This window comes from Pongo pygmaeus, chromosome 8 (genome assembly GCF_028885625.2).
Source record: "Pongo pygmaeus isolate AG05252 chromosome 8, NHGRI_mPonPyg2-v2.0_pri, whole genome shotgun sequence".
In the NCBI taxonomy this organism is placed as follows: Eukaryota; Metazoa; Chordata; class Mammalia; order Primates; family Hominidae; genus Pongo; species Pongo pygmaeus.
This window is the reverse complement of record NC_072381.2, coordinates 35,404,851-35,429,315: the sequence shown is the minus strand read 5'-3', so window position 1 is coordinate 35,429,315 and position 24,465 is coordinate 35,404,851. Positions and strand designations below refer to the sequence as shown.

Genomic DNA, 24,465 nt, shown 5'->3' with positions numbered 1-24,465 from the left:
TTTTGGCCTGATTTATCTCATTCGTTGAAGTTTTTCTAAAAAAAAAAATTATGATTTAAAGTTTTAACTTGGCATTCCTTTAAACTTTCTCCTTTCAGTGTTCATGCTTTCAGTGGCAGTACTTTCTGGGCTCATGTAGGTAGTTGCTGGCCCCCCATGGGCTGTACTCAGGGAGCTGAGCGGTTCTTGTTGATGAGACCCTATTCTGCCCACTCATATTCTGCCTTCCCTACCGTTGTGATGTTTATACTGTGTCAGCCTTTATTAAGATGAATTATAATCATTTCCATACAGCTGGGTGGCAGTTGTGGTAGTTTACATTATCAACGCAAAACTCAGACTTACTCAGCCAATTTGGATGTCAATAAAACATTTGTTACTTATTTTCAGTTTTATCATTGGTTGTAATTTATACTTAGAATTGAAAATGTTAACATGTGTGACTGCGTTTGTTTTAATTAAGTGTATAATTAGGCTAATGAACCTTGTAAAAATGTAGTGGTGCAATCCTTAGTATAATCTAAGTAGTTAAATTCTAATTATGCATCCAAAATCATGTACAAAGATGCAGCATTTCAATGGCTCGCTTTGTGCTACTGTACCCTTGCTTGTCTTTTTTTTTTTTTAAGAAACATTGTTCAAAAACGATGAAGTCTTGAAAGAAATATGCATGTAACATACTTTTGTATTAGGAAAATTATTCAGAAGTGATATTTGTATGCAGCGGATGTAGTGTTTTCTTCTTTTCAAATTTTGAAGAAAATATAGGAAACTAGAAGAGGAATAGATTTGGGGATGTTTCAGCTCCATCAGGAAAAATCCATTTGCTTGAAAAGCATAAAGCCAAGTAGGGTTTACCTTAGATTCATAAGGAAGGTAGAGGAGGTTCTGTTTCACATAACCCTAAACCCTATAGTCATTTCTTTTTAAATCTGCGCCACCCTACTAATAAATGCCCAACTCTTTTCTCTTATGTCTTTTGTCCTAGCATAACCAATCTGGGGTTGTTCTGCTCTTGGAACCATTCCCCAAATAGAGCTTACTCCAATGCCTCCTTTCCTGACACCTACCTCTTTTATTTTTTGCAAAGTGATTTCTTCTTAGGATGGAACATGGTTGCCCCAATAAGAAATTCTGGTATTAGCTGCCAAGAGGGAACACTGTTCTCTCTACCAGCACGCTGACGTGCCAAAATGTTTAGAACTTCATTTGCTTTGATTACTTTCTCTAATAAAACTGTTGCAGCAGCCATACCATAGGCAGTTGGTTCTTTATTACTTTAGAACAAATTCTGATTTCTAGTTGAGTTTACAAAATATATCCCTAAAATTTGTTTTTAATTATATTGTTTGATATAGCTTTAAGTTGCAGATGAGGGCTATGGAAATGCATCTGCTTGCGAGCACACATTTTTCAGGAAAGTGTCTCTTCTTACTACTTTTGATTTCCTTCAGAGGTTCTTTTCATTCTCATTCTAGCTGTTATCAGTTCGATTTTCTTGTGACTTTTTTTTCTTTTGATAGTTCATTCCCATTCCTTTGCAATCATTTTCACCTAGTGGAGTAAATGAGATAATTTTGCAGATTGTACCACTTTCCTTTTAAATTAATCCATTCTTTTTGAGAGAATGATTCTAATAGTGTGGTTAAGTACTTAGAAATCAGCAGGCTACTAACTTCACCTTAATTCAGTCTGTTCCCTTGATTCCCTGATTTCTTGCTGTGTCAGTCAGGGTGATGTTCTTTCTCTTCTGCAGTCTTCTTCCTCCCTCTAACTCCCAGCCCCCCATCAGGTCTCTAGTACTGAGTGAAAGGAATCTGAGGTGTTCATGACTTATAACAATGTTGGTTGCTGAAGCCTCAGTTAATAAATTTCCATTATATTTTCTGTACGTGTGTGGTGTATTTATGATTTGTAGAATTTCTACTGTATGTTAGGATTACTAATGCATTTGGCCATTGATGAGGACTTATTTAGAAAGACAACCATTCAAGAAATAGAACATTACATGCTTTTCTACTTTGGATTATTAGTCTAGAATGATTACCAGAAAAAAACACATAGGTTTAAAACAGAAAAATTATGAGATGAATATAAATCTGTTCATCTACTTATCTGAAAAAAATTATTGATGTTACTTCTAGAATTAAAGAGCAGATTTCAGCAGGCACAGTGGCTCAAGCCTGTAATCCAAATACTTTTGGGAGGCCAAGTCCAGGAGTTCAAGACCAGCCTGGGCAACATAGTAAGAACCCAACTCTACAAAACAAACAAAGAAACTAGCCAGGGGTTGTGGCACACACCTCTAATCCCAGCTACTCAGGAGGCTGAGGCAGGAGGATTGCTTGAGCCCAGGGGTTTGAGCTTGCAGGGAGCTGTGATTGAGCCCAGTATACCTCCAGCCTGGGTGACAGAGCAAGATTCTGTCTCAAAAAAAATTAAAGTGAAAGGATTTATAAGTTGCACTGTTTTAAGTTGTCATAAATACTGAAAGGATGTATCCAAGATAGTTTTATAAATTTAAATAAATGATCAGTGCTAATTAACTGCTAAGTAATTTCCATTGAAGACACTTTATATATTTTTTTTTGTAAAAATTTTCTATGGACTATTTTAGATTACACAAAATATAATACATAAAAACATACTAATTGTTAGTCACTTATATTGGAGTAATATTGTAGTCATATTGAGAAATCGCTTATGATTTCACCAATTAAAAACTCATTAACTGGAGTGAGTCTTGGTAGGGCATATTTTTATTGCAAGGACTGAAAGCATACACATTCCAAAGTGTGTTTGGTTTATAGTGGTGTCTTTTAACTACAGCTGTGGCACCTCACATGTGGTTCTGTTATGATTACCTGTGGGTGACTGAGACATCGTTTCCTTCAAGATGTTCTCTGAAAGTGAAGTGGTCAGATATCTTCTGCATATTCTAGTGGTACCAATAACTGTGATTTAATTTAATTTCTTGTATTAATCTTCTTCATTCATCGGAATCATAGATATATCTTAATAATTCCTTTTTTTTTTTTGGACGGAGTTTCGCGTTGCCCAGGCTGGAGTGCAATGGTGCGATCTCGGCTCACCGCAACCTCTGCCTCCTGGGTTCAAACGATTCTCCTGCCTCAGCCTCCCAAGTAGCTGGGATTACAGGTGCCTGCCACCATGCCAAGCTAATTTTGTACTTTTAGTAGAGAGGGGGTTTCTCCATATTGGTCAGGCTGGTCTTGAACTCCCGACCTCAGGTGATCTGCCCGCCTCGGCCTTCCAAAGTGCTGGGATTACAGGCGTGAACCACTGTGTCCGGCCAGTAATTCCTTTGATTCCTATGATAGAACACTTTGTTCAGTTGCAGATAGAAACAAACAATAGGGAATCCTAGGGAGATAAATTATGGACATGATCACATTTAAACAATAACTTAATTTTTGGTTTGGTATATTATGGAATCTCTTTCTCCTAAATATGAACTAAGAGTTAAGTTGCTCCTGAAGGTAAATCAGTGTGCTTTATTCTTACCTTTGAGTTGAGATAATTTTATGTCTTTATATAACTGCAATAAATGATAATAAGTAACTAAATATTACCTACATAATATTGTTTTTACTAGTCACTAATATTTTTAGACTCATACACTAGTAGGTGCTGATTCTCAACTGCTAAAATTACAATTCTTGCAAGCTGATAGGCTTGACTCTAGTATAATGCCACCTTATTATATTTATTAATAAAAATTGGAATGAAATTAATCAGTGACCTTATAAATATCGTAAAAATGTTAAACTGCAAAATAACAAGTGAAATAGGACTTTTGTCTGAGTTTAATTTATTTCGGTTTCGTCGTATCTTTAGTAGAAATGATACTTTCAAGAAGAAAGGATCTGAATCTAATTCTGTTCACTTGTATCCTATTTTGCAAAAAGCTTATAGAAATAGACTTGTTTGCCTCAGCTAATCTCAATCATGCCTTCATTCAGTTGTCATTTATCAAGACCTTACTACTAGTTCAGTGCTTGAACTGCCGAATCTTATGTTCTCTGTCTGCTAGGAGCTTACAATGCACTAATAGAGATAAGGTATGTATATAACAGAAGAATATGATAAATGCCCATAGAACAGATAAAACAATTACTGGAAAAGTATAGAAGTAGCAGCTATCTATTTTGGTATATTTCTACTGGAAAACATACACAGATGACTGCAAGTTGTAACTCTCTTGGAAATCATATAGACATTATTTGAAAATTAGGGTGTCTTCAATTTTAATTTATACTGGATTCTCAATTTTAGTGCCTGTCTAGGCATTTTTGTCTCTTTATTAGGATTATGAAAGAAAATACAAATTTTGGAAGTAAAAAGAATAAATTCATATAAAAATTTTAATATCATGATACAAAATTTATGCCAGCCATCAAGTAATTAACAGCAGTCAGGCCGGGTGCGGTGGCTCACGCCTGTAATCCCAGCACTTTGGGAGGCTGAGGCGGGTGGATTACCTGAGGTCAGGAGTTTGAGACCAGCCTAGCCAACATGGTGAAACCCCAGCTCTACTAAAAATACAAAAAAATTAGCTGGGCATGGTTGCGCATGCCTGTGATCCCAGCTACTCAGGAGGCTGAGGCAGGAGAATCGCTTGAACGCAGGAGGTAGAGGTTGCAGTGAGCCAAGATCATGCTATTGCACTGCAGCCTTGACGACAAGAACGAAACTCCATCTCAAAAAAAATAAAATAAAATAAGACTAAAAAAATAAAAATAGCAGCAATCAGAGCTAGGTTAAGACCCCTGTTGCTTATACTGTGATTTAAAGAAGTATTTCTTATTTGTCCCAGTCTGTATAGAATGTCCTGTCAGTTATGAAGTTAGTGTTCTAGAGCAAGTAGGGGGTCTCTCAAAGGTCATTCACACTTTTCTTTCAACCTGAGTGAGTACATATATGGAAGAGATGAATGGTGATTGGCATTATTTGAACCTCTCACTGACGTTTTTCTGTTGGGTCATTTGTTTTTCCAAATGGGAATATTGACAATAAATGACTTGCTTTTGGGAGACCTAACAGGTTTTGAAATTCACGATACTAAGCACTGTCAAATTCACATGCAAAGCACGGAAACTCTTTTATTTCTGAAATCTTTCCTATTATCATTCTCAAACCTGCAGTGCAATGAGGTTAGCTTTTCCTCATTACCTTTACTTTCACAGAAAGATGGGAGTTGCAGACGTCTTTTAAGCTAGCGTACCAGCTGGCTTAAAGCAGAAAATTGCCCAAGCCATTCAAAAATACATGCTTATCCATCCTCCACACTGCAATACCCACTCAACCATTAGGCGGGCTCTGTTTGGGGCATTTGTAAACAGAGAGAGTGTTATAGCTTGTTCTCGAAACATAGTACTGACCAGCCAGAAAATGATTTTTTACATTTATGGAAGGGATGCATTTTTACATGTCATTTAAACTGTTGTGGTTTTTGTCTGTCATTTAAAAATGTATGAACAGTGATTTTTAACATGCTCCTTTGTAAGGCAATCTTTGTAAATATAATAACAGCATTAAAGTGGTAGGGCAGTGTGCATGGTGGAGATATTACATGTGTAATCATTTGCATTCTTAATGTTCCAGAACCCTGGGGTTATTAGTAAAACGATTGGAGAAAGGTGGTAAAGCTGAACATGAAAATCTTTTTCATGAGAATGATTGCATTGTCAGGATTAATGATGGCGACCTTCGAAATAGAAGATTTGAACAGTAAGTGTGTGCTCACTGCACTTCTGTTCTTACTTGCATTAGGCACAACAGAGTGCAGTCACTTGAAATGCTTCAAACAACATGGCTGTGATCTCAGTCTGTATACTGGAGAGGAATATTTTCTGCCATTAGCTTTTAAAAATTTAAACATATTCAAAGTAATTAATACCATTAGACTATATTTCAAAATGTCCTCTGATGGATATAGCTCTTCTTAAGTAGTATGGCCCCCATTTCAACTTTACAATTTTGCTGGTTCCTCCCCTTTTGGAAAATTGACAGTGTGCCCATTTTTATCATACTTTAACTCACCCGTCCACCTTTGCTGCACACAGTTTCTCTAGATACAGACAAGCAGGTAAAGCTGTTTGTATCTCTTGAGGTTGTATTCAGATACACTTTATCTTGGGTTGTATTCAGATACAATATTGGGTTGTATTCAGATACACTTTATCTTGATTCAGGCCCTTAGTCAATGAAAAACATAAAAGTTGGCCAGTTCTTATAAAACAAGGCAGGAGCAAACAGAACTCTTAAGAACTTGAGGTCCTGACCAGGGAACCAGCATGAGAAAGAGCTGCTTCCCAGGCTGGTTGTATGGGTGCACTGTGACCCACAGCTGTCAACATTTTGAATTATTGAGCGTGGATTGCTGTTCTTGAGATTTTTACATATACCAACTTAATAAATAATTAATAGTTACTTTCTATAGTCTTCTAAGTGTGTGTGTGTGTGTGTATTTTAAAAATTTTAAATACACATCTAACCCATTCCAAGATTGTAAATATAATTATAAAGCTCTGTCTTTCTTTGAAAAGTTAAATGGAAGTATTTTGTAATGTCTACAAGTTGTATTAGACAATGTTGTAGAGAGAAGGTTCCATTTGGTTTCTGTTATTGAAATTATAATACCTCTGTTGTACTTAAAACATGTTTAATGATTTACAATCGAGAGGACAGAATTTTATCTGTAGTTGTAGATAATTTTTCTATTTTTATTGAGAGAATGAGAAATTTATATTTGAAGAAACAGCTATTCATAGATCAGAGCTGCAAACTTGGTTAATAAATGGGTTATTAGAATTTTGCTTTTCAATTTCAACAGCCTGTCAGTTCTTATTGCTTAATTAGTGTACTTAATTAAGCTCATAATATCTTCTAGTCTGCCAGTCTTAATTTGCTAATTTTCTATTCTTTCTCAAACCCAGAGCACAACATATGTTTCGCCAAGCCATGCGTACACCCATCATTTGGTTCCATGTGGTTCCTGCAGCAAATAAAGAGCAGTATGAACAACTATCCCAAAGTGAGAAGAACAATTACTATTCAAGCCGTTTTAGCCCTGACAGCCAGTATATTGACAACAGGAGTGTGAACAGTGCAGGGCTTCACACGGTGCAGAGAGTACCCCGACTGAACCACCCGCCTGAGCAGATAGACTCTCACTCACGACTACCTCATAGCGCACACCCCTCGGGAAAACCACCATCCGCTCCGGCCTCGGCATCTCAGAATGTATTTAGTACGACTGTAAGCAGTGGTTATAACACCAAAAAAATAGGCAAGAGGCTTAATATCCAGCTTAAGAAAGGTACGACCTATCCTGTTTTTGTTTTGTGGAATTTCTTTTCTTAGTAGCAACACACAAGGGTAGAAATGGAATTTATTTTAAAAGTCAGCCTACTAACCCAAAGCACTCTGAGTCTTATCTAATTATTTTGTGAAAGAACTGATAGATTTTTTAAAGTTACTTACCTTTTAACATATTTAAAATTGTATTTCTTATATGTCTCAGGTTTATTTTGCTCTGTAGAAATTAAAATGTAAAAGTGCAGAGAATAAGACTTTAAAATATGTCTATGAGAAGAAGATAGCAGTTACTGTAGTAAAATTTTTGATTGTGAAAGAAAATGGCTTCAGGACATTAATATCAAAATGCAGAACAACAGTAAGGATTTGACCATTTTGACTGCCCCATTTGCTGTCTAAGTCCAGCCCTCAAGGAGGACTTTAGAGGTAGTGCACGTCAATCTCAGTATTTGATGTTGGGAGGGACCAATTTGTTTGAGGCTGCCAGGAGTTTATAGTAGGTTGCTGAGAAGCCAGGCCATTGACTCTTGTCTTTTGTTTTCTTGTATTACTGCATTACTTCCCTTTCTTTTTTTTCTTTTCTTTTCTTTTTCTCTCTTTTCTTTTTCTTTTTTTTTTTTGAGACAGGGCCTTTCTTTGTTGCCCAGGCTACAGTGCAGTGGTGCAGTCATAGCTCACCGTAGCCCGCAACACCCCACGTCAGCCTTCCAAGTGCTGTGACTAGAGGCACGTGCTGCCATGCCCATCTCATTTACAAATTTTTTGTTGTGTTGGAGTCTTGCCATGTTGCCCAGGTTGATCTGGAACTCTTGGCCTCAAGTAGTCCTTCTACCTCGGCCTCCCAAAGTGCTGGGACTATGGAAGTGAGCCACCATGTCCAGGCCTGCTTTTCTTTCTTATGGTGATGTGGAAGTCATGATGGCGATTGCTGATTCTTCATACATCTTCCATCCGTTATGTATTTTAGTACCCTTCCTGTATACAGTGGATCTCTGTATAGAGAGCATGTTCTTGCAGTTTGCCTCCTTCAAAGTTGAGTGCAAACTATTGAACTTGACATTATGATTTTCACCCAATGTTTCCTCCAGGCACCAAGATACACTTTTACTGTTCCTGATCCATTTTAGCTGAGCATTTTGATATATTTTTAAATCATGTCTTTCAAAATGGTATTATTATAAACAATATTTATTTTTTTTATAGGCTCAACCATCAACTCTTATAGTTGGATGGAAATGATTCCAGGAGAGGTTCATTATTTCCTCAGGTCATGTGGCCGTTGGCCACAGATTCTTACTAGAATGTTTTTCATATCCGGATATTCAGACCATTCTTCTTTACATTTGGGGTAGCATTTACAAGGTTGTAAACTCTGAGACTGCTGTTTCCTTTCTAACTCATATTCTTTCAGTGAACTTTATGTGAACCTCAAGTTTCTTATTTCTGGTTACTGGCTTTTAAGCTCTAAATACTTGGTTGACATGATCAGGAGTTGACAGCTTGCCTCATTGCAAACACAGAGTCATATCAACAGAAACCCCTTTAGCTCTGTCAATTCCTAAATGAGAGAAATATCACATCCTCTTTCCTCCTTTTGCTCTACTTAAATGACAGGCCCTTGTTTTTAACCAAAAACATATCAAAAACCACAAATAGAATTGTATAAAAAATAAAATTCTGCTTGAGATCTCTAAACAAAGGTACAGTATTTTGCTTCACCATTGTCATAAAGATACTGGTTCATAAATATCTTTTCCTTTTTACACTGATACAGCAATATTCATTTAGTTAATTATGGTTTTTCAAAAATTAGGATACTTGACAAATCATGATATAACATGAACTTTTTAAATGAGGTGATTTGCCATTAAAAGTACCATTGTTTTGAATACAGATATTATTTTAATAGCATTTAATGAAAAATATGATTGCATTTACACAAGCTAATTTAGAAAGACTATGCTTAATTACTGTAAGGAGAAACAATGGTTTTAAGTGTTTTTCAGACCTTGAGTAATCTTAATGATATGGAGTCCCATAGATCTATCTTGATTTGAATTTACCAGCTGTGAGAATGTATGACGAAAAGCACATGCTGCTTGTGCATGCTGCCAATACTTACAAATATTTTATATAAAAATTATGTTTACTATAAATGTGGGGAAGAATGCTGATTATCTTTGATTAGGACTAAATGCATATATTTTAATAATAATGAATGTGGGAGAATTGAACAGGCTTTCCTTGTAGCTAGCAGATTTTTTTCTTACCAGTTATTACATTTATTAGTGAAGTACATTAAAAACATAGGGTGTGTCAGTGTTAAACTTCACATTCAGTTCAAAGTGAGCTAATGTGCTTTGAGTGGCAGCAGTTCTTCAAAAACTGGGATCAACTCTTAGTACAAAAAAAGATGTCAGTATAATGATTCTTTGGCCTAATTTTGGAGCTATATTATATAACATGACAACAGAATAGCCTCAGTGTACTTGCTTCCATAATTATGATTTCTTAATATTTATTGCCATTTTGGTATTCTCAAATACCCTGCTCTTTTGTAGAAATTAGCTTTTTAATAAAGTCAGAGGAGAAGGTCAGTAATCTGTTTCAGTCAGTGCAGAATGTTTTGTTGGGGCTTTGTTAAATGAAAATTGATATCTACTTATCTTTCCTTAAAAGGTCATTGCCTGAACTTTTAGCTTACAGATTTAGGGGTTATTGCTGATATTTTAATAGTATTGAGGTTCCTACAACAGTCAGCATTCATAGTTCAAAAAAATTAGTATTGCAAAAGGAGAGTAATTAAGAATTCTTTCTTAATAAATGTTATCGCAAGTCATTAGAGTTTCGTGAAAGCAGACATATGGAAAAATCTCCCCAGAGCAATTACAAACATTTCATATAGACAATATGCCATTCAGGTGTTCAGCATGGAAGACATCAGAAATATTAATAGTCCAGGCACCCTAAAGTGACTTCAGACTAGAAGTAAATAAATGCTTTGTTTGATGTTGAGAATAACTGTGGTAGGTTTTGCTACAGGAATAATTATGGAGTGTTTTCTTTATTTCTCCTTTAATGTTTCTTTAATCTACATTTTTATTCACCCATTTTTTATTCACTTATATTTTATACTTTTCATTACAGTTTTATACTGAGTGATGTATCAGATTAATGTGCTCTTTTCTAGATTTTTCACCTTTACAGATCTCTTTATTCTTCCCATAATGAGCAAGCATTTGCCTTAACAATATTTTAACTGAAATGGAAACTGATATCTTAAGAAGTAACTTTTTAAAAAAGCTTAGGGTAGAAATCATTATTGTAAAAATGTGATTCATTAGAAATGTATCATTATCTTCCCAGTTTTTCCTGGGCACATGTTGGCTTCTTGCGTGTTGATTCTAGTGACATATAAACGCTTTTCTGCTTTGTATTGAGCGTGTAAGACTGCCTGTCAAGAAAGCTGCCGAAGAAATGAGAATTTAAATTCTGTGAATCATCAGAGTAATTTATAAATGCATCATTAATTTAGTACCTTTAAGCATAATATGATCCCCAGATTTGGTAGCCATGATCTGAGATGGAGTCTTCACTGAGTAATTTGCCTTGTTTGGGAGTGGGGGGTTGTGAAGGAAATATACATGGTAAGATTTAGGTGAATTAGAAGTGAACTAGGCAAAGATAATTTGGTTCATGGTTTATCCTCTTAGTAAACTGCTTTGAATAATTATGATTTTGGGAGGTTCCATTACCTCTATCTAGAGACATCTCTCATTTCACTGTTCTTTTCCATCTCCCTGGACATTTTCATTTCCCTTGCTCATACCTCCTACCCTTAAAATTTGGATGTCATTATTGCACAATAATACTTGAGTTTTGAGGTACTGTGGGTCTTAACAGAAGTTTTTTTCTTTCTTCATGTAGTGAATTTCCTATTCAAAGATTTACATTGATTTAAAAACTTTTAGCAGTCATATTTACATATTAATTTTCATCTGTCTTTGAGAAGATTGCTGTTTCTTCATAGATTAATAACTGTTGATATGTAAACCATTTAAACCTTCCACAATTTAGTCTATTTTGAAAAATTTATTATAACTTTTAAAGTATTAGAAGAAATGTGGACCATTGTGAAAGTTACAGAATGTCAAGTTGAGGTTGAGTATACTAGTGCAATACACCTGTAAAATTCAAGATTATCTCATTTTGTTTACTTTTCTTCCCCTTCACATACCTAGGTACAGAAGGTTTGGGATTCAGCATCACTTCCAGAGATGTAACAATAGGCGGCTCAGCTCCAATCTATGTGAAAAACATTCTCCCCCGGGGGGCAGCTATTCAGGATGGCCGACTTAAGGCAGGGGACAGACTTATAGAGGTAAGTGACTTCCCCAGCAGGATGTTCCCTAATTCTTGAAATGTTCCATTTCCAGGAGCCAACTTTTAAAAACATTTTCATAAAATATGAAATTCAGTTATATACATTTTAGCAGAAGTATGCATCACAAAATGTGTTTCTGTTTTACGTTTAGATTTTCCATGTTATTTTATATATATATATTTTTAATTGTTAAAATTTTTTGTAGAGGCAGAGTCCTGCTATGTTGCCCCAGTTGGTCTTGAATTGCTGGCCTCAGGCGATCCTCCTGCCTCCCAGCGTGCTGGGATTACAGGTGTGAGCCATCGTGCCCAGCTCTTTTTTCCATGTTATCTGATGAGAAATTATCTTTCCATTTATTTATTTATTTTTTTATGAGATGGAGTCTCGCTCTGTCACCTAGGCTGGAGTGCAGTGGCACAATCTCAGCTTACTGCAGCCTCCACCTTCTGGGTTCAAGTGATTCTCCTGCCTCAGCCCCCCTGGTAGCTGGGACTACAGGTGTGTACCACCATGCCTGGCTAATTTTTGTATTTTTCATAGAGACAGGGTTTCACCACATTGGCCAGGCTGGCCTTCAACTCCTGCCTTGGCCTCCCAAAATGCTGGGATTACAGACGTCAGCCACCATGCCCAGCCCCATTTAGTTTAGTTATAAATTTTTAGTTACTCAGACATTTGGTTTATGAGGTAACATTTTGTCATATAAAATGTCTGTAAGGTTACATTTCTAAATGGCTTTATATTTATGTCTGGCAATATGGAAATGTATTGAGAACAGAGACAGATGAAATAAATGAAAATAGTGTGTCTTGATAAGAGGAGCAAGGAAATCTTGAAATGGCAGCATGGAGAATAAATTGAGTCATAAGAGTCAAATGTCAGGAAAGAAAAGGAAAATCGTCTTTGAATTTTTTTTCTATGTCTTATGAGTTTGGGTTCATTGGTATTTGAAGCTGCCTTGGAAATACATTAACATACATAATTTGTGTTTGTGTGATGATTTGCACATAAAAGAGAAAATGGAAAAATATGTTTTTAACCATTTTTCTTAGTTTTTTTAAAGAAAATATAGTCTATTTTTATTAGCAGATACTGCATTTCCTAATTAACTAGTATTCAAATATTAATGCTAGGGTAAACTTTTACCACACTATCCTTTTTTCTTATAGTTTCATATATGATTTCTATCTCTCCAGATTGAGTTCTCCTAAAGAATTTTTGTAAAGCAGGGGAGGAGAGGGATACCGTCTGTATTTTTTTCCATGTCTACATTTGGAGCCTAGATCCTTTAAATTTTATTCCCACTGTTTTGGTCCTGTGCGTGTGACAACGTATGTTAAATAGGCACTGTTAGAAGCTAAATAACAGATGTTTGAGTACAAATTGTGTTTAGGGTCCTGCTTCCTGAAAAAGCCACTTGTCCTGGGGGTATAAATTGAGTGGTACATTAGCCCACGTCTGCAGTTGTAGCTTGTTTTATTTGTAAGAGTCTCCACTGGGACTTGAATTCAGTCCTCCTGTCTTCTGAGTCCAGAAAAATATGTCTGCCCTTTTCTGGCTCTTTCCCTCTTTCTTTCTAAAGATAATTGCTTTATTATTGAGTCACTTTTTTCTTTTATCACATAATCGCTTTACTTTCAACATATCAGAAAAACCTTTTTACTTTAAAGCAATGAGAAAGACCTGCAACCTGTATGTCTTTCGAATTAGGCTTTATTTCCATAGCTGTCATCTTTGTCTTAAAATGAAAACTTCATTTTTGCATGCTTTAAGCCCAACCTTCTAGTATCTACAGTTGTAGCTATACAATATTGATACTTATGTGCATTTTCTCTGAGTGTCCAGATAATTAGAATCATACAAAGAAAAAAGTATCAAGTGACTTAATTGTCTAGATTTTTTTTTCACTTTCTTTTGTTTGAGTACAAATTATGTTTAGGGTCCTGCATCCTGAAAAGGCCGCTTGTCCTTGGGGTATAAATTGAGTGGTACGTTAGCCCGTGTGTGCAGTCGTAGCTTGTTTTATTTTGTAAGAGTCTCCACTGGAACTTGAATTCAGTCCTTCTGTCTGCAATTCCTTAATAGTAGTACCTTGAGCTATATGAGGTTGATTGTTTTCAGAAGGGGAAATGTTCTGAAATATATTTTAACTACAGGAAAATTTTGATACTGCAATTTAAGTTATAAACTTATTTGCCTTGGACAAAATGTCTTTTTTGTCTGAAGAGAAAAATGTAGAATACCTTTTAAAGGAAACATATGCTCTCATTTCTATGCAGTATATAGTGCTTTCTGATAATGATGTTATAATTCCTGTTAGATAAAAGATTCCCTAAGAACAAGTTGTTTTAAATTTTTTTCCTGCTTGAATTCTCTCATAACATTGAAAAAATTTCAGTTGAAATATTGCTTCCATGCTAAAAAATAGCTTTGTAGTTGTGTTTCTTTAATGTTTACCTTTTAGAGGTAAAGTGTTTTATTTATATTTATCAGTAAAATTTCATTGAAAGTGAAAATACTGTACCAAAATATTTTTGGTGTGGTTTCATTACCCTTTATAAGAGCAACACCTTTTTATTTTGGTATAAGAAAACCTATGATGCACAAGGCTATCAAAATATCTCTGTTCTAAGCCAGTAAGTTTTGTGTTAACTTGACATTTTTGAAATATTACTTGGTACTTGTCAATGCCCTGGTGATTGTCACTTTGGGTTTAATGATGAACACTTAAAGATTGACCACTTCCTCTCTTACTTCTAGATATCTGGTCTTAGTTTCTTTATTAGTCACAAAACCTTAGTGGTTCCCAGATCATGGCAGAATTGTGCATGCAATGAGTTATGTTCCATAGCAGATATGGCTAGTCCTAGAGTGTGTGTGTGTGTTTTTTTTTTCCTGTTGTTTCCACAGGATTACAGCTGAAAACTTTTGTTTTGTTTTGTTTTAGGTAAATGGAGTAGATTTAGTGGGCAAATCCCAAGAGGAAGTTGTTTCCCTGTTGAGAAGCACCAAGATGGAAGGAACTGTGAGCCTTCTGGTCTTTCGCCAGGAAGACGCCTTCCACCCAAGGGAACTGGTGTGTAAATTTAGAGTAGATGAAAGATTTTTGATATGCAGTGGCCAGGGGTCTGGGTTAGTTGCCTGATGGCAAATGTTTATTGAGACATTTTCCGAGGAGTTTCTAGATCTTATATTTCTTTCAGCCCTCACTGAATACAAACATTCTTTTCTCTAATACTCCCTTAGTTTCAGAAATGGATATCGTCAGTAATGATTGGAGGAGTACTTAAACATCAGACTGTAGGGATATTTTCAAGGGCATCAAATGTTCATCACTGTACACCCTCAGATGGACTGACTGAATACAGAGACGCCGATTATTTCAGAACTGTCACTCCACAGACTGTCGCTGAAAGCTTGCCATCTTCCACACTGCATATGACAAATTTTCATATTTCACATTTTCATAGTACATGTCAGTAAGCCAAATAGATGCTTGCTTCCTTACTGTTGTATGAAAAGGAAGACCTTTTTAAAAAAATTATTATTAAATATAAAAAGACCTAAGTGGCAATAAGCCTCATGGCTATTAATTATACAAATATAGGTCATGTTATTTAGGATGACATAAATGAAGGAAATGAAAAGGCATTTACAACTTTTGCAACCTATCTCCTTCACTTTCCATACATACATTAATACATCTGAGTATTTACATGGTATTGGTGTGAATGAAATAAGTGTCTTAAATGTACATAGTTCTGAGTGGTTTTCTGCAAAAGTGCTAGGTTTCATTTATATATAAAAATGACATAATTGGAGGAGTTGCCTTTGTCTTTTGATGTGGTAAGAAAATTGTTTTATTTCAAGTACGAGTGGTATTTTAAATATTTCAAAACAGATTCTACTTGGATCATTTTGGAATACATCCTTTTCATCTAGCTCTTAACTCTAAACAAAAATTAATTTGTATAATCTAGAGTGACAAGGTTTTAGAAACGAGGTTTCCAAATTTATCATATAGCCCAAATTCTCTTAAGTTGTGTCTTCAAGTATGGATGTGTTATGATAAAATTTATATTTTATTATAAATACAATAACTATATTTTATTCTCTATATAAACTATTTCTATAAATATTATAAATGAAAATAAATTTTAGTCATAATATCTTATCCTCTGGTTATACACAGCTCTTAAAACTTAATGTGGATTTTGTGGAAATTTCAGACTGTGATAGGGTTGAAAAGTGAACACTTTTGTCTTAAGTAGATTTTGAATAAATTATGAAAACTTCTTTATATTTAAAAATGTTTAATGCATTATTTCTCAATTTAAATTCAGTTTTTCGTTTTCCCCCCACTGTTATCCAATTTTGTGCTTAAAATGCCACCTGATCCTAAATCTGGAGATGTCTCTATTAAATTGTAAATGAGCACTTAAAAAAAAAAAACTAGCTTTCCATGTGATTTGCTGAAGCTTTAATTCTTCCTCAGTGTCTCGGAGTGCACTAGTTAGCATTATTAGATTGCCAAAGCTTAGACACTGCTCTTAAGCAGCCTTTTCCAGAGTTAGTGCCAGCATATAGCCAGCTTAAGGTTATTCAGGTTCTTCTTGTCCAATTTTGATCTTCCAGGCTTCTGTTTTTCCCTTCTGCTACCTACTTTTTTTTTTTTCTTGGTTATGTAATTTATTGCTTGTGAGCTTTTCATTAAGGAGTACGCCAGTAGGCCGTCAGTCTATTATGCATGTTGCAGCTGCTTTTCAAAATTTAAGAGAATAAAATCCTGAAAATTTAAAGGGAGGGGGCATTTAAAAATAATCTTGAATCCAGTAGACATAACTATTTTCCTCTGTTTGGGGTGTCTGTGTTTAAATTCTGTGTGTCTAAATCTAAATACTTTTATCAGTTGGTGCCTTTTTTTAATAAATCATCCTTGTAAGTTCCTAGATAATTAAGGCAAATCAACATTATATGAAAAAAAAATCATGTTTATTTTCTGTGCAACATTTTAAAGTATAAAGCTGTGGTTCAGACTGTGGTTCAAACTGTTATTATCTGGTCTAGCTATCAAATGATTCTATATCTTAAAACTTTGATTTGATTGGGAAAATTTTAAAGCAAAATTAGAAACAGTGCCATGACTAGGAAAGCAGTTTGGTGAGACTTGTTTTCCTCCAGATAATAAATTCATGATGTACTGTGAATGAGCAAGTAAAAATGTATATCTAGAAAAATTTCTTAAAACACACACATAAACACACACATCAGCAAAAGGTTGGAAGACAGAGCATTACATCAGCCATCATATAATTACCCTTTATATATTTTGTGGATTTTAAGAATCAACAAAATTTTCTTTAAAATAAATCATTGTGTCCCTGTGTGTTGAAGATGGCTTTGGTCAGTCTGTATTTATGTTTTTCTTCAATTCTTCTAGAATGCAGAGCCAAGCCAGATGCAGATTCCAAAAGAAACGGTAAGAGCTTTGTCTTTTGAAGGATGCAGAGATGTTGGAAGGATACATGGAACTAACTTCTTACTAATTTAATATGAAGTTACTTGTCCTGCCTTTTCCTGGCTCATAATATTTAATACATGGGTTTATTAAATGCCAAAGTGGTCTTATTTTAAGGTGACTTATTGTTACCACCCCAAATGGAGTATATTTTGTGATTAATTTTGGTCAGATAGACGCAAAAAAGAGAGAGAGACTTCCTATTCACTTGCAAAATGAGGACCAAAGCTTAGTTGTTTGGCATATATGCAAAGTATTTCATGAGTTGTGAAATGCTAAATTATAAGTGGCCACAAAATGGAAAGAAAAGTTAAAAAACTTGATTCAGTCATGGAAAAAAAGGGAGGGCTAAGAGAATACAGTAAAAAAAGTATACACAGGAAAATTAAAGTGATGTGTCAGTATTAGGCTAAGCATAGTTGTTAGAATAACTATAAAAGAGATAATTTAACAAAAGTTAAGGACTCACAGCTCACATTAAAATACAAACATAGTTGCATCCTGTTAAGAAAACAAGTCCTGAGACAGACTGGGGATAAAAGAGTAAGCTTAGTTCCAGCAGGCAGAACTAACACAATAAAAGGAAGGATTGCGCTATCAGTCTCTGTGATGATGCGCTATATGGGAGTAAAAAGGGCATTTTATATTGACAAGGTAGAAATTCTAACAATCAGGATCTTTTTTCCTTTTTACATCAAACAACAGAGCACAAAAACATTCACTCTCAAACTATTGTAAATGGAAAATTTAGTGAAGTCATTTCCATAGTAGGTAATGTCAATATGTCCCTTTCCAAAAATTTTTACATTGTTGACTGAAAAAAGTAAGAAAATAATGAATTTAAATAACATAATAAACAGGTTTCATTTTCTGTACAGCTTTATAAACAGGCAACTTTGAACTAATGTTATTTTACAAATATTCCTTCTTTTTTTTTTTTTGAATCTAGAATCTCACCATATTTCATGGCTCACTGCAGCCTTGACCTCCTGAGCTCAAGTGATCCTCCTATAAATATTCCACAATTCTAAAAACAGGTGACAAATTACATCTTGGAGGAAAATCAGTAAACAACCTTGAGAATATTCCACATTAATAAGTATGTGTTGTAGACAATTCCTAGCTTTAATTTTTGGCTTATAAAATAAATAGGGCAATTATATCTAATCAAAATCACACTGATATTTATGTGTTGGGGGTAGGTTAGATTAGGGGAAATTGGACAAATTGATTCTAAATAATAAAATGGGGTACAATAGCAATTTATACTACTCTTTGAAAAGACAATAATTGTGGCATAGTATAATGTAAAGCTACAATACCTAAAACAGCATGGCATTGTTATCGGGGTAAACAAATAGATCATTTAAACAGATTAAGGGTTACAGAAACCAACATGATGTGTATAGGTATGTGCATGTATGTTAAAGATGGCACTTCAAATTAGTAGCTTTAAAAGGATAGTTTACGTAGTGTTTATAACAATTGCCCATTTACTTAGAAAAGTTAGCTTTTTCTCACCATATCTCAAAATAAATGGAAAAGATCTATAAAACAAAATAGATCCACAGTCATTTACACACACACACAAACACACACACACACACACACACCCCTTTTGTATCTGTACCATGAAATAGTTATAGAATAAATGCAAAAGGAGGAGGTATTTACAATGTGATCCTTAGGGGAAGAGCTATTCCTTTATGGTTTAGGATAAGTATCATAGAATATTTTGGAAAACACAATGACTTTGCACACAAACTAATCTATTAATGTCTGAGACAATCTGAGATGGAAAATGATGCTTTAAGTAGTAAAGATAGGGATGTTCTTTCAAAACATGTAGTCAGGGCCAGGTGCAGTGGCTCACACCTGTAATCCTAGCACTTTGGGAGGATCACTTGAGCCCAGGAGATTAAGACCAGTCTGGGTAACATAGCGAGACCTCATCTCTACCAAAAAGTTAAAAATAACAACAAAAAACATGTAGTCAGTCGTGTTGAGGAAACTGATGATCGGCTGTGAATTCCTCAGTCACCAGAGGGAAAGAAGCATCTTTTGATGTGGTATTCTGTTAAGAAATGCAAGGTGCATTTCAATTCACAAGCTGTGTGTTTATGGTAGCATGACATGGTGACTGGGAGTCACCTTAAAAAAGGAAGTCATATATACTTTTACATGTGTCTGGCTTCTAGTTACACTTGGACTTTTTTTTCTAATATGAGTTTCCCAAACAAAGTTAAAAGTGTAGTTTAGTTTAAAATATTGTTTGTTTCTTAATTTTTTATGCGTGCTCTCACATCTGTGCCTCTGTTTGTGCTCCAGGTATGCAGTATCATTTTGAGTTGTAAAAGGCTTAATATTAACATGATAATTTAAGAAATTGACAGGGACACAGTCTCTGCCTTTCTACCTTTTGCTGGCCAAGGATCTGTTTTAGGCTTTTTGAATATTGCTAGTTCTTGGCACATAGTATTGCTCAAGGAAAACTCCATGATAGGCTTTTGCTCTTTTTATTAGTGTTTCTTAATGACTTCTTTTAGGTTCTAGGTCTGTGAAATCTTTAATTATCTATTTTGTCAATGCCTAGAAATGGGGAGGAGGGGAGCACTAATGATTTCACCACAAATCCAAGTCCAATGCTCACTTTCATTTTGGGCATTCTCAGGGTTGATTTTGGAGCAAATCATGGTATATCCACTTTAAACCACAGGAATGGTACCTGTGCATACAGTTATGATTCTTTTTCTTTTCCTGCAGGAGATATATTACTTCTGTCAGGAACTATATGTGATTTATACAGGCTTACAAAAAATAGAAGACAGTTTCTTTCATCTCTAATGCTTAACATTGCAGTCCTATCGATGACTGGCATTTATTCATCAGTTATTGTGTGAAACTCTTTATGTGGATTATCTTATTTAATCTTTACAATGTCCATGACTTAGTTCAGGCACGTCCAATATCTTGGCTTCCCTGGGCCACATTGGAAGAAGAATTGTCTTGGGCCACACATAAAATACACTAACACTAATGATAGCAGATAAGCCAATAAATAAATAAATAAATCACAAAAATCTCATAATGTTTTAAGAAAGTTTAGGTAGGAATTTGTGTTGGGCTACATTCAAAGCCATCCTGGACCACATGCGGCCCACAGATCTCAGGTTGGACAAGCTTGACTTAGTTGGTGATATTATCCTATTGAAAGGGGAGGAACAAAGAATTAACCTTAGGACACTCCACATCTTGGAGCCAGCCACAAACTCAGGTTGTCTGACACCAGAATCTGCAGGGCAGATTTTATTTCTCCTTAATGCGACTTGGTATGTTGAGGAGGGAAAAATAAAAAAAGCTAAGCTACATATATAGTTTCAGGTAATACAGTATGAGTTCCATGTTGGAGGTTGATAAACTATGACTGAATTTTTTAAAAATAAATAAGTAATAAAGAAATCCAGGGTTAGATGCCATCTCATTAGTCAAGATAGTGGGAAGAGATCTCGTTGATGTTTTTTTTTTTTTTTTTTTTTTTTTTTTACATTGCTCATGGATTGATACGTAGGCTTTCCTAGAACACGCGTTTAGTACCATTGATTTCCATTAACTATTGCATGGCCACTTCTGTCCTTTCCCAGCCCAGTGACCAGTTTTGCAAATACTTTCTCCTGACTTGGGCTGCTCCCACCTTCTTTTTTTTTTTGTTTGTTTGTTTGTTTGTTTGAGATGGAGTCTTGCTCTGTCTTCCAGGCTGGAGTGCAATGGTGCGATCTTGGCTCACTGCAAGCTCCGCCCCCCAGGTTCACACCATTCTCCTGCCTCAGCCTCCTGAGTACCTGGGACTACAGGTGCCGGCCACCATGCCTGGCTAATTTTTTGTATTTTTAGTAGAGACAGGGTTTCACCGTGTTAGCCAGGATGGTCTCAATCTCCTGACCTCATGATCCACCCGCCTCGGCCTCCCAAAGTGCTGGAATTACACTCATGAGCCACTGCGCCCGGCCTGCTCTCACCTTCTTTGCCTGTCCATACGGACGCCAACTTCTAATCCTACTGACTTCTACCTATCTCGTGAGGCTTACCCTAACCGGAACTAGTGTTCTCTCCCATTTTGTAGTTCTTTATCATATTTGTCTTTGTTTGTTTTTATTTGTAGAATGCATTTGTCTTGCTTTATTAGCAAAGTTCACTGATGTCGGCTCACTGGAGCCTCCGCCTCCTGGGTTCATGCGATTCTTTTGCCTCAGCCTTTTGAGTAGTTGGGATTACAGGCACGCGCCACCAAGCCCGGCTAATTTTTTGTATTTTTAGTAGAACGGGGTTTCGCCATGTTGGCCAGGCTGGTCTCGAACTGACCTTCAGTGATCCACCCACCATGGCCTTCCAAAGTGCTGAGACTACAGGTTTGAGCCACTACACCCAGCCACATGCTTATCAAGAATTCAAAATGCATTCTAGAAAGTGTTATTGAGCTTTCCCTACAGAAACCACAGGGATACATTGGGGATTCTTTAGGAACTTTTTTGAAGGTCAGAAGCCATCTTGATAGGCTAACTTCAGAAAGGTTAGAGTCTCAACTTAGAAATTTAATGAGCTAGAAATTAAGCATGGGTCTTATTAGGTTTATTTTGCTAACAGTTATATTAATAGATCAAGTGTAGGCTGCCATATTGTTTGTGTGTGTGTGTATGTGTGTGTGTGACCAAGTCTCACTCTGTTGCCCAGGCTAGAGTGCAGTGGCTCGATCTTGACTCACTGCAACCTTCTCGCCCAGGCTCAAACAATTCTCCTGCCTCAGCTCCCGAGTAGCTGGGATTACAGGCACATGCCAACACACACAGCTAATTTTTGTATTTTTAGTAGAGATGGGGTTTCACCATGTCGGCCAGGATGGTCTTGATCTCCTGACCTCGTGATCTGCCCGCTTCGGCCTCCCAAAGTGCCGGGATTACAGGCGTGAGCCACTGCGCCTGGCCAGAAGGAGGACATTTTCTTATGTAACTGTGTTATAGTTACGAAAATGATTAAATTGATTGTATTATCTGTTGTCCCAATTAATGTTCTTTATATCATAAGTGAATGAGAGAATGAATGAAATACAAGTATGAATAGAATTTAGTCCTGTTTCCAATTCAGGATCATGTATGGCACTAAGTTCTCATGGCTCTTTAATCTCCTTTAACCTATTACGTTTGTTAATATTTTCTCAACAACAAATTACTCCAAGCAAATTTTTAATTTTTGAAGGGGCAGATTATTTTGAGAATGTCCCTCAATTTGAGTTTGTCTGATGTTTCTTTGATTGGGTGAGTATTTTGGGAGTTAACATTAGAGATTAATAATTGTGTAAAACATTTTTTCCTTAGCATTATTTTACCAAGCAAAAAATTTAAAAGTCTTTCAAAATGTATTTGGCATCTACCATTCAAATTAGAAAAGAGCATTATAAAGCCAGATATGACATTTGAACTTTATTAATAAGAATAATGAACTTTATAATATCAGCACAAATAACATACAGAAATGTTCATCTCACATATGGGATAAATTAAAATGGGGAACTTAAGGAAAGTTTGGAGTCTCTTTGGAGGGTTATTCTTTTATTAAGAGGTTTATCATGGCTCTTAAATTTAAGAAAAATTTAAAAACCATGATAATTTCTCCATTTAAAAAATCTTTCTCTTAGTTAAAAATATAAATGGTTGTTCATATTGTCTCAGATACCTACCTGCATATTATTTAATCTCTGTTTGTTGAATAAGTATATTCTGTCTTTAACGTCTATGAAAATTTCTGTTCTGCGTGACGCTATGATGGTTTACTGTCATGGCATGGTTGTTTTTTTAGAGCTGTCCTAGGGTGCTCATTCATAGCCCATCTTTGTCCCCAGCAGCAGCCCCTGCCCATCATATACAGGTGCCCCTCAATTTTTGATGGGGTTACTTCCCCATAAATTTGTCAGTAAACCCACTGTATGTTGAAAATATTGTTACGATGAAAATGCATTTATACACCTAACCTACAACGCTGTAACCTAGCCTACCCTACCTCATGTGCTCAGAAGGTTTACCTTAGCCTTCAGTTGGGCAAAATAATTAACACAAAGTTATTTTACAATAAAGTGTTGAATATCTTATCTAATTTGTGGGATACTGTACTGAAAGTGAACAACAGAATGGTTTCATGGGCACCATCAAAAGTGGAAAAATCATTAAGTCGAAACATTGTAAGTTGTGGACCATCTGTATAACCCTCTACCAATTTCTCCTCCCCCATGCAGTGTTTTTTTGAGGAAGCAGAATTAAAGAAGTAGTATACAATGGATTTTTTGTATTGTAAAAATAATGCATATCAACTGTAGAAAATTCAGTCATGTGTAGAAGAAAATTAAAATCACTTGTAATTCTGTGACTTCAGTGTCATCATTTTAATGTATTTTTTTAAATATATATTTCTATCTGTGAGCCTAGCCAAAGATAATGTATTTTTTTAAATGATTTTCTTGATCTGGCTTTGTGGCTCATGCCTGTCATCCCAGCACTTTGGGAGGCCAAGGCGGGCGGGTCACCTGAGGTCAGGAGTTTCAGACTAGCCTGACCAACATGGTGAAACCCTGTCTCTACTAAAAATATAAAAATTAGCCAGGCGTAGTTCCTCATGCCTTTAGTCCCAACTGCTTGGGAGGCTGAGGCAGGACAATTGCTTGAACCCGGGAAGCGAGATTGCAGTGAATTGAGATCATACCACTGCACTTCAGCGTGGGCAACAGAACAAGACTCCATCTCAGAAAAAATAAATAAGTAAAAAGATGTTCTTGTCTACCTATTTAACTAATATGTATCATGTCCCAGCCACATATCCTATTATTGTTAATAAATGTCATGCCCCAGGCACGAGTGAAGACTGACATAAATTCCTACCTTGTGAAGCTTCTAGTGATATTTGAAGGCAGACATTAATTCATAAAAATATGTTGTGGAGGTTTTTGATGGGTGTACTGGAAGTTATGGAAGCCCAAAGGGTAAAACTCAATTTCTTAGTCACAAATACTTTTTTGTCTTACATAATATTTTGCTAAGACACTTTATTAGCTGAATGGCATTCCATTGTGTAGATATATCTTAATTTTCCTGACTTACTGTCATACATGTCCATTTTTAGCTATTGTAAATTAAAACAATATCCTCACAGTTAAATCTTGGTACATGATCACAACTAT

The 24,465-nt window shown here is 35.7% G+C and overlaps 1 protein-coding gene across 37 annotated transcripts in view; it reads left to right on the top strand.

The window, feature by feature from the left end:
- The window catches only part of PARD3 (par-3 family cell polarity regulator), a 710,416-nt gene that overhangs the window by 430,399 nt on the left and 255,552 nt on the right, over positions 1-24,465 (top strand). For 23 of the 37 annotated variants that reach the window (XM_054503363.2, XM_054503373.2, XM_054503361.2 and 20 more), the window contains 5 exons: positions 5,626-5,751; positions 6,960-7,342; positions 11,583-11,722; positions 14,673-14,801; positions 17,166-17,204. In XM_054503363.2, coding sequence (XP_054359338.1) covers positions 5,626-5,751; positions 6,960-7,342; positions 11,583-11,722; positions 14,673-14,801; positions 17,166-17,204 — 817 coding nt within the window. The remainder of the gene's footprint in view (positions 1-5,625; positions 5,752-6,959; positions 7,343-11,582; positions 11,723-14,672; positions 14,802-17,165; positions 17,205-24,465) is intronic. The other 14 variants (XM_054503380.2, XM_054503381.2, XM_054503379.2 and 11 more) reach the window with 1 other exon arrangement.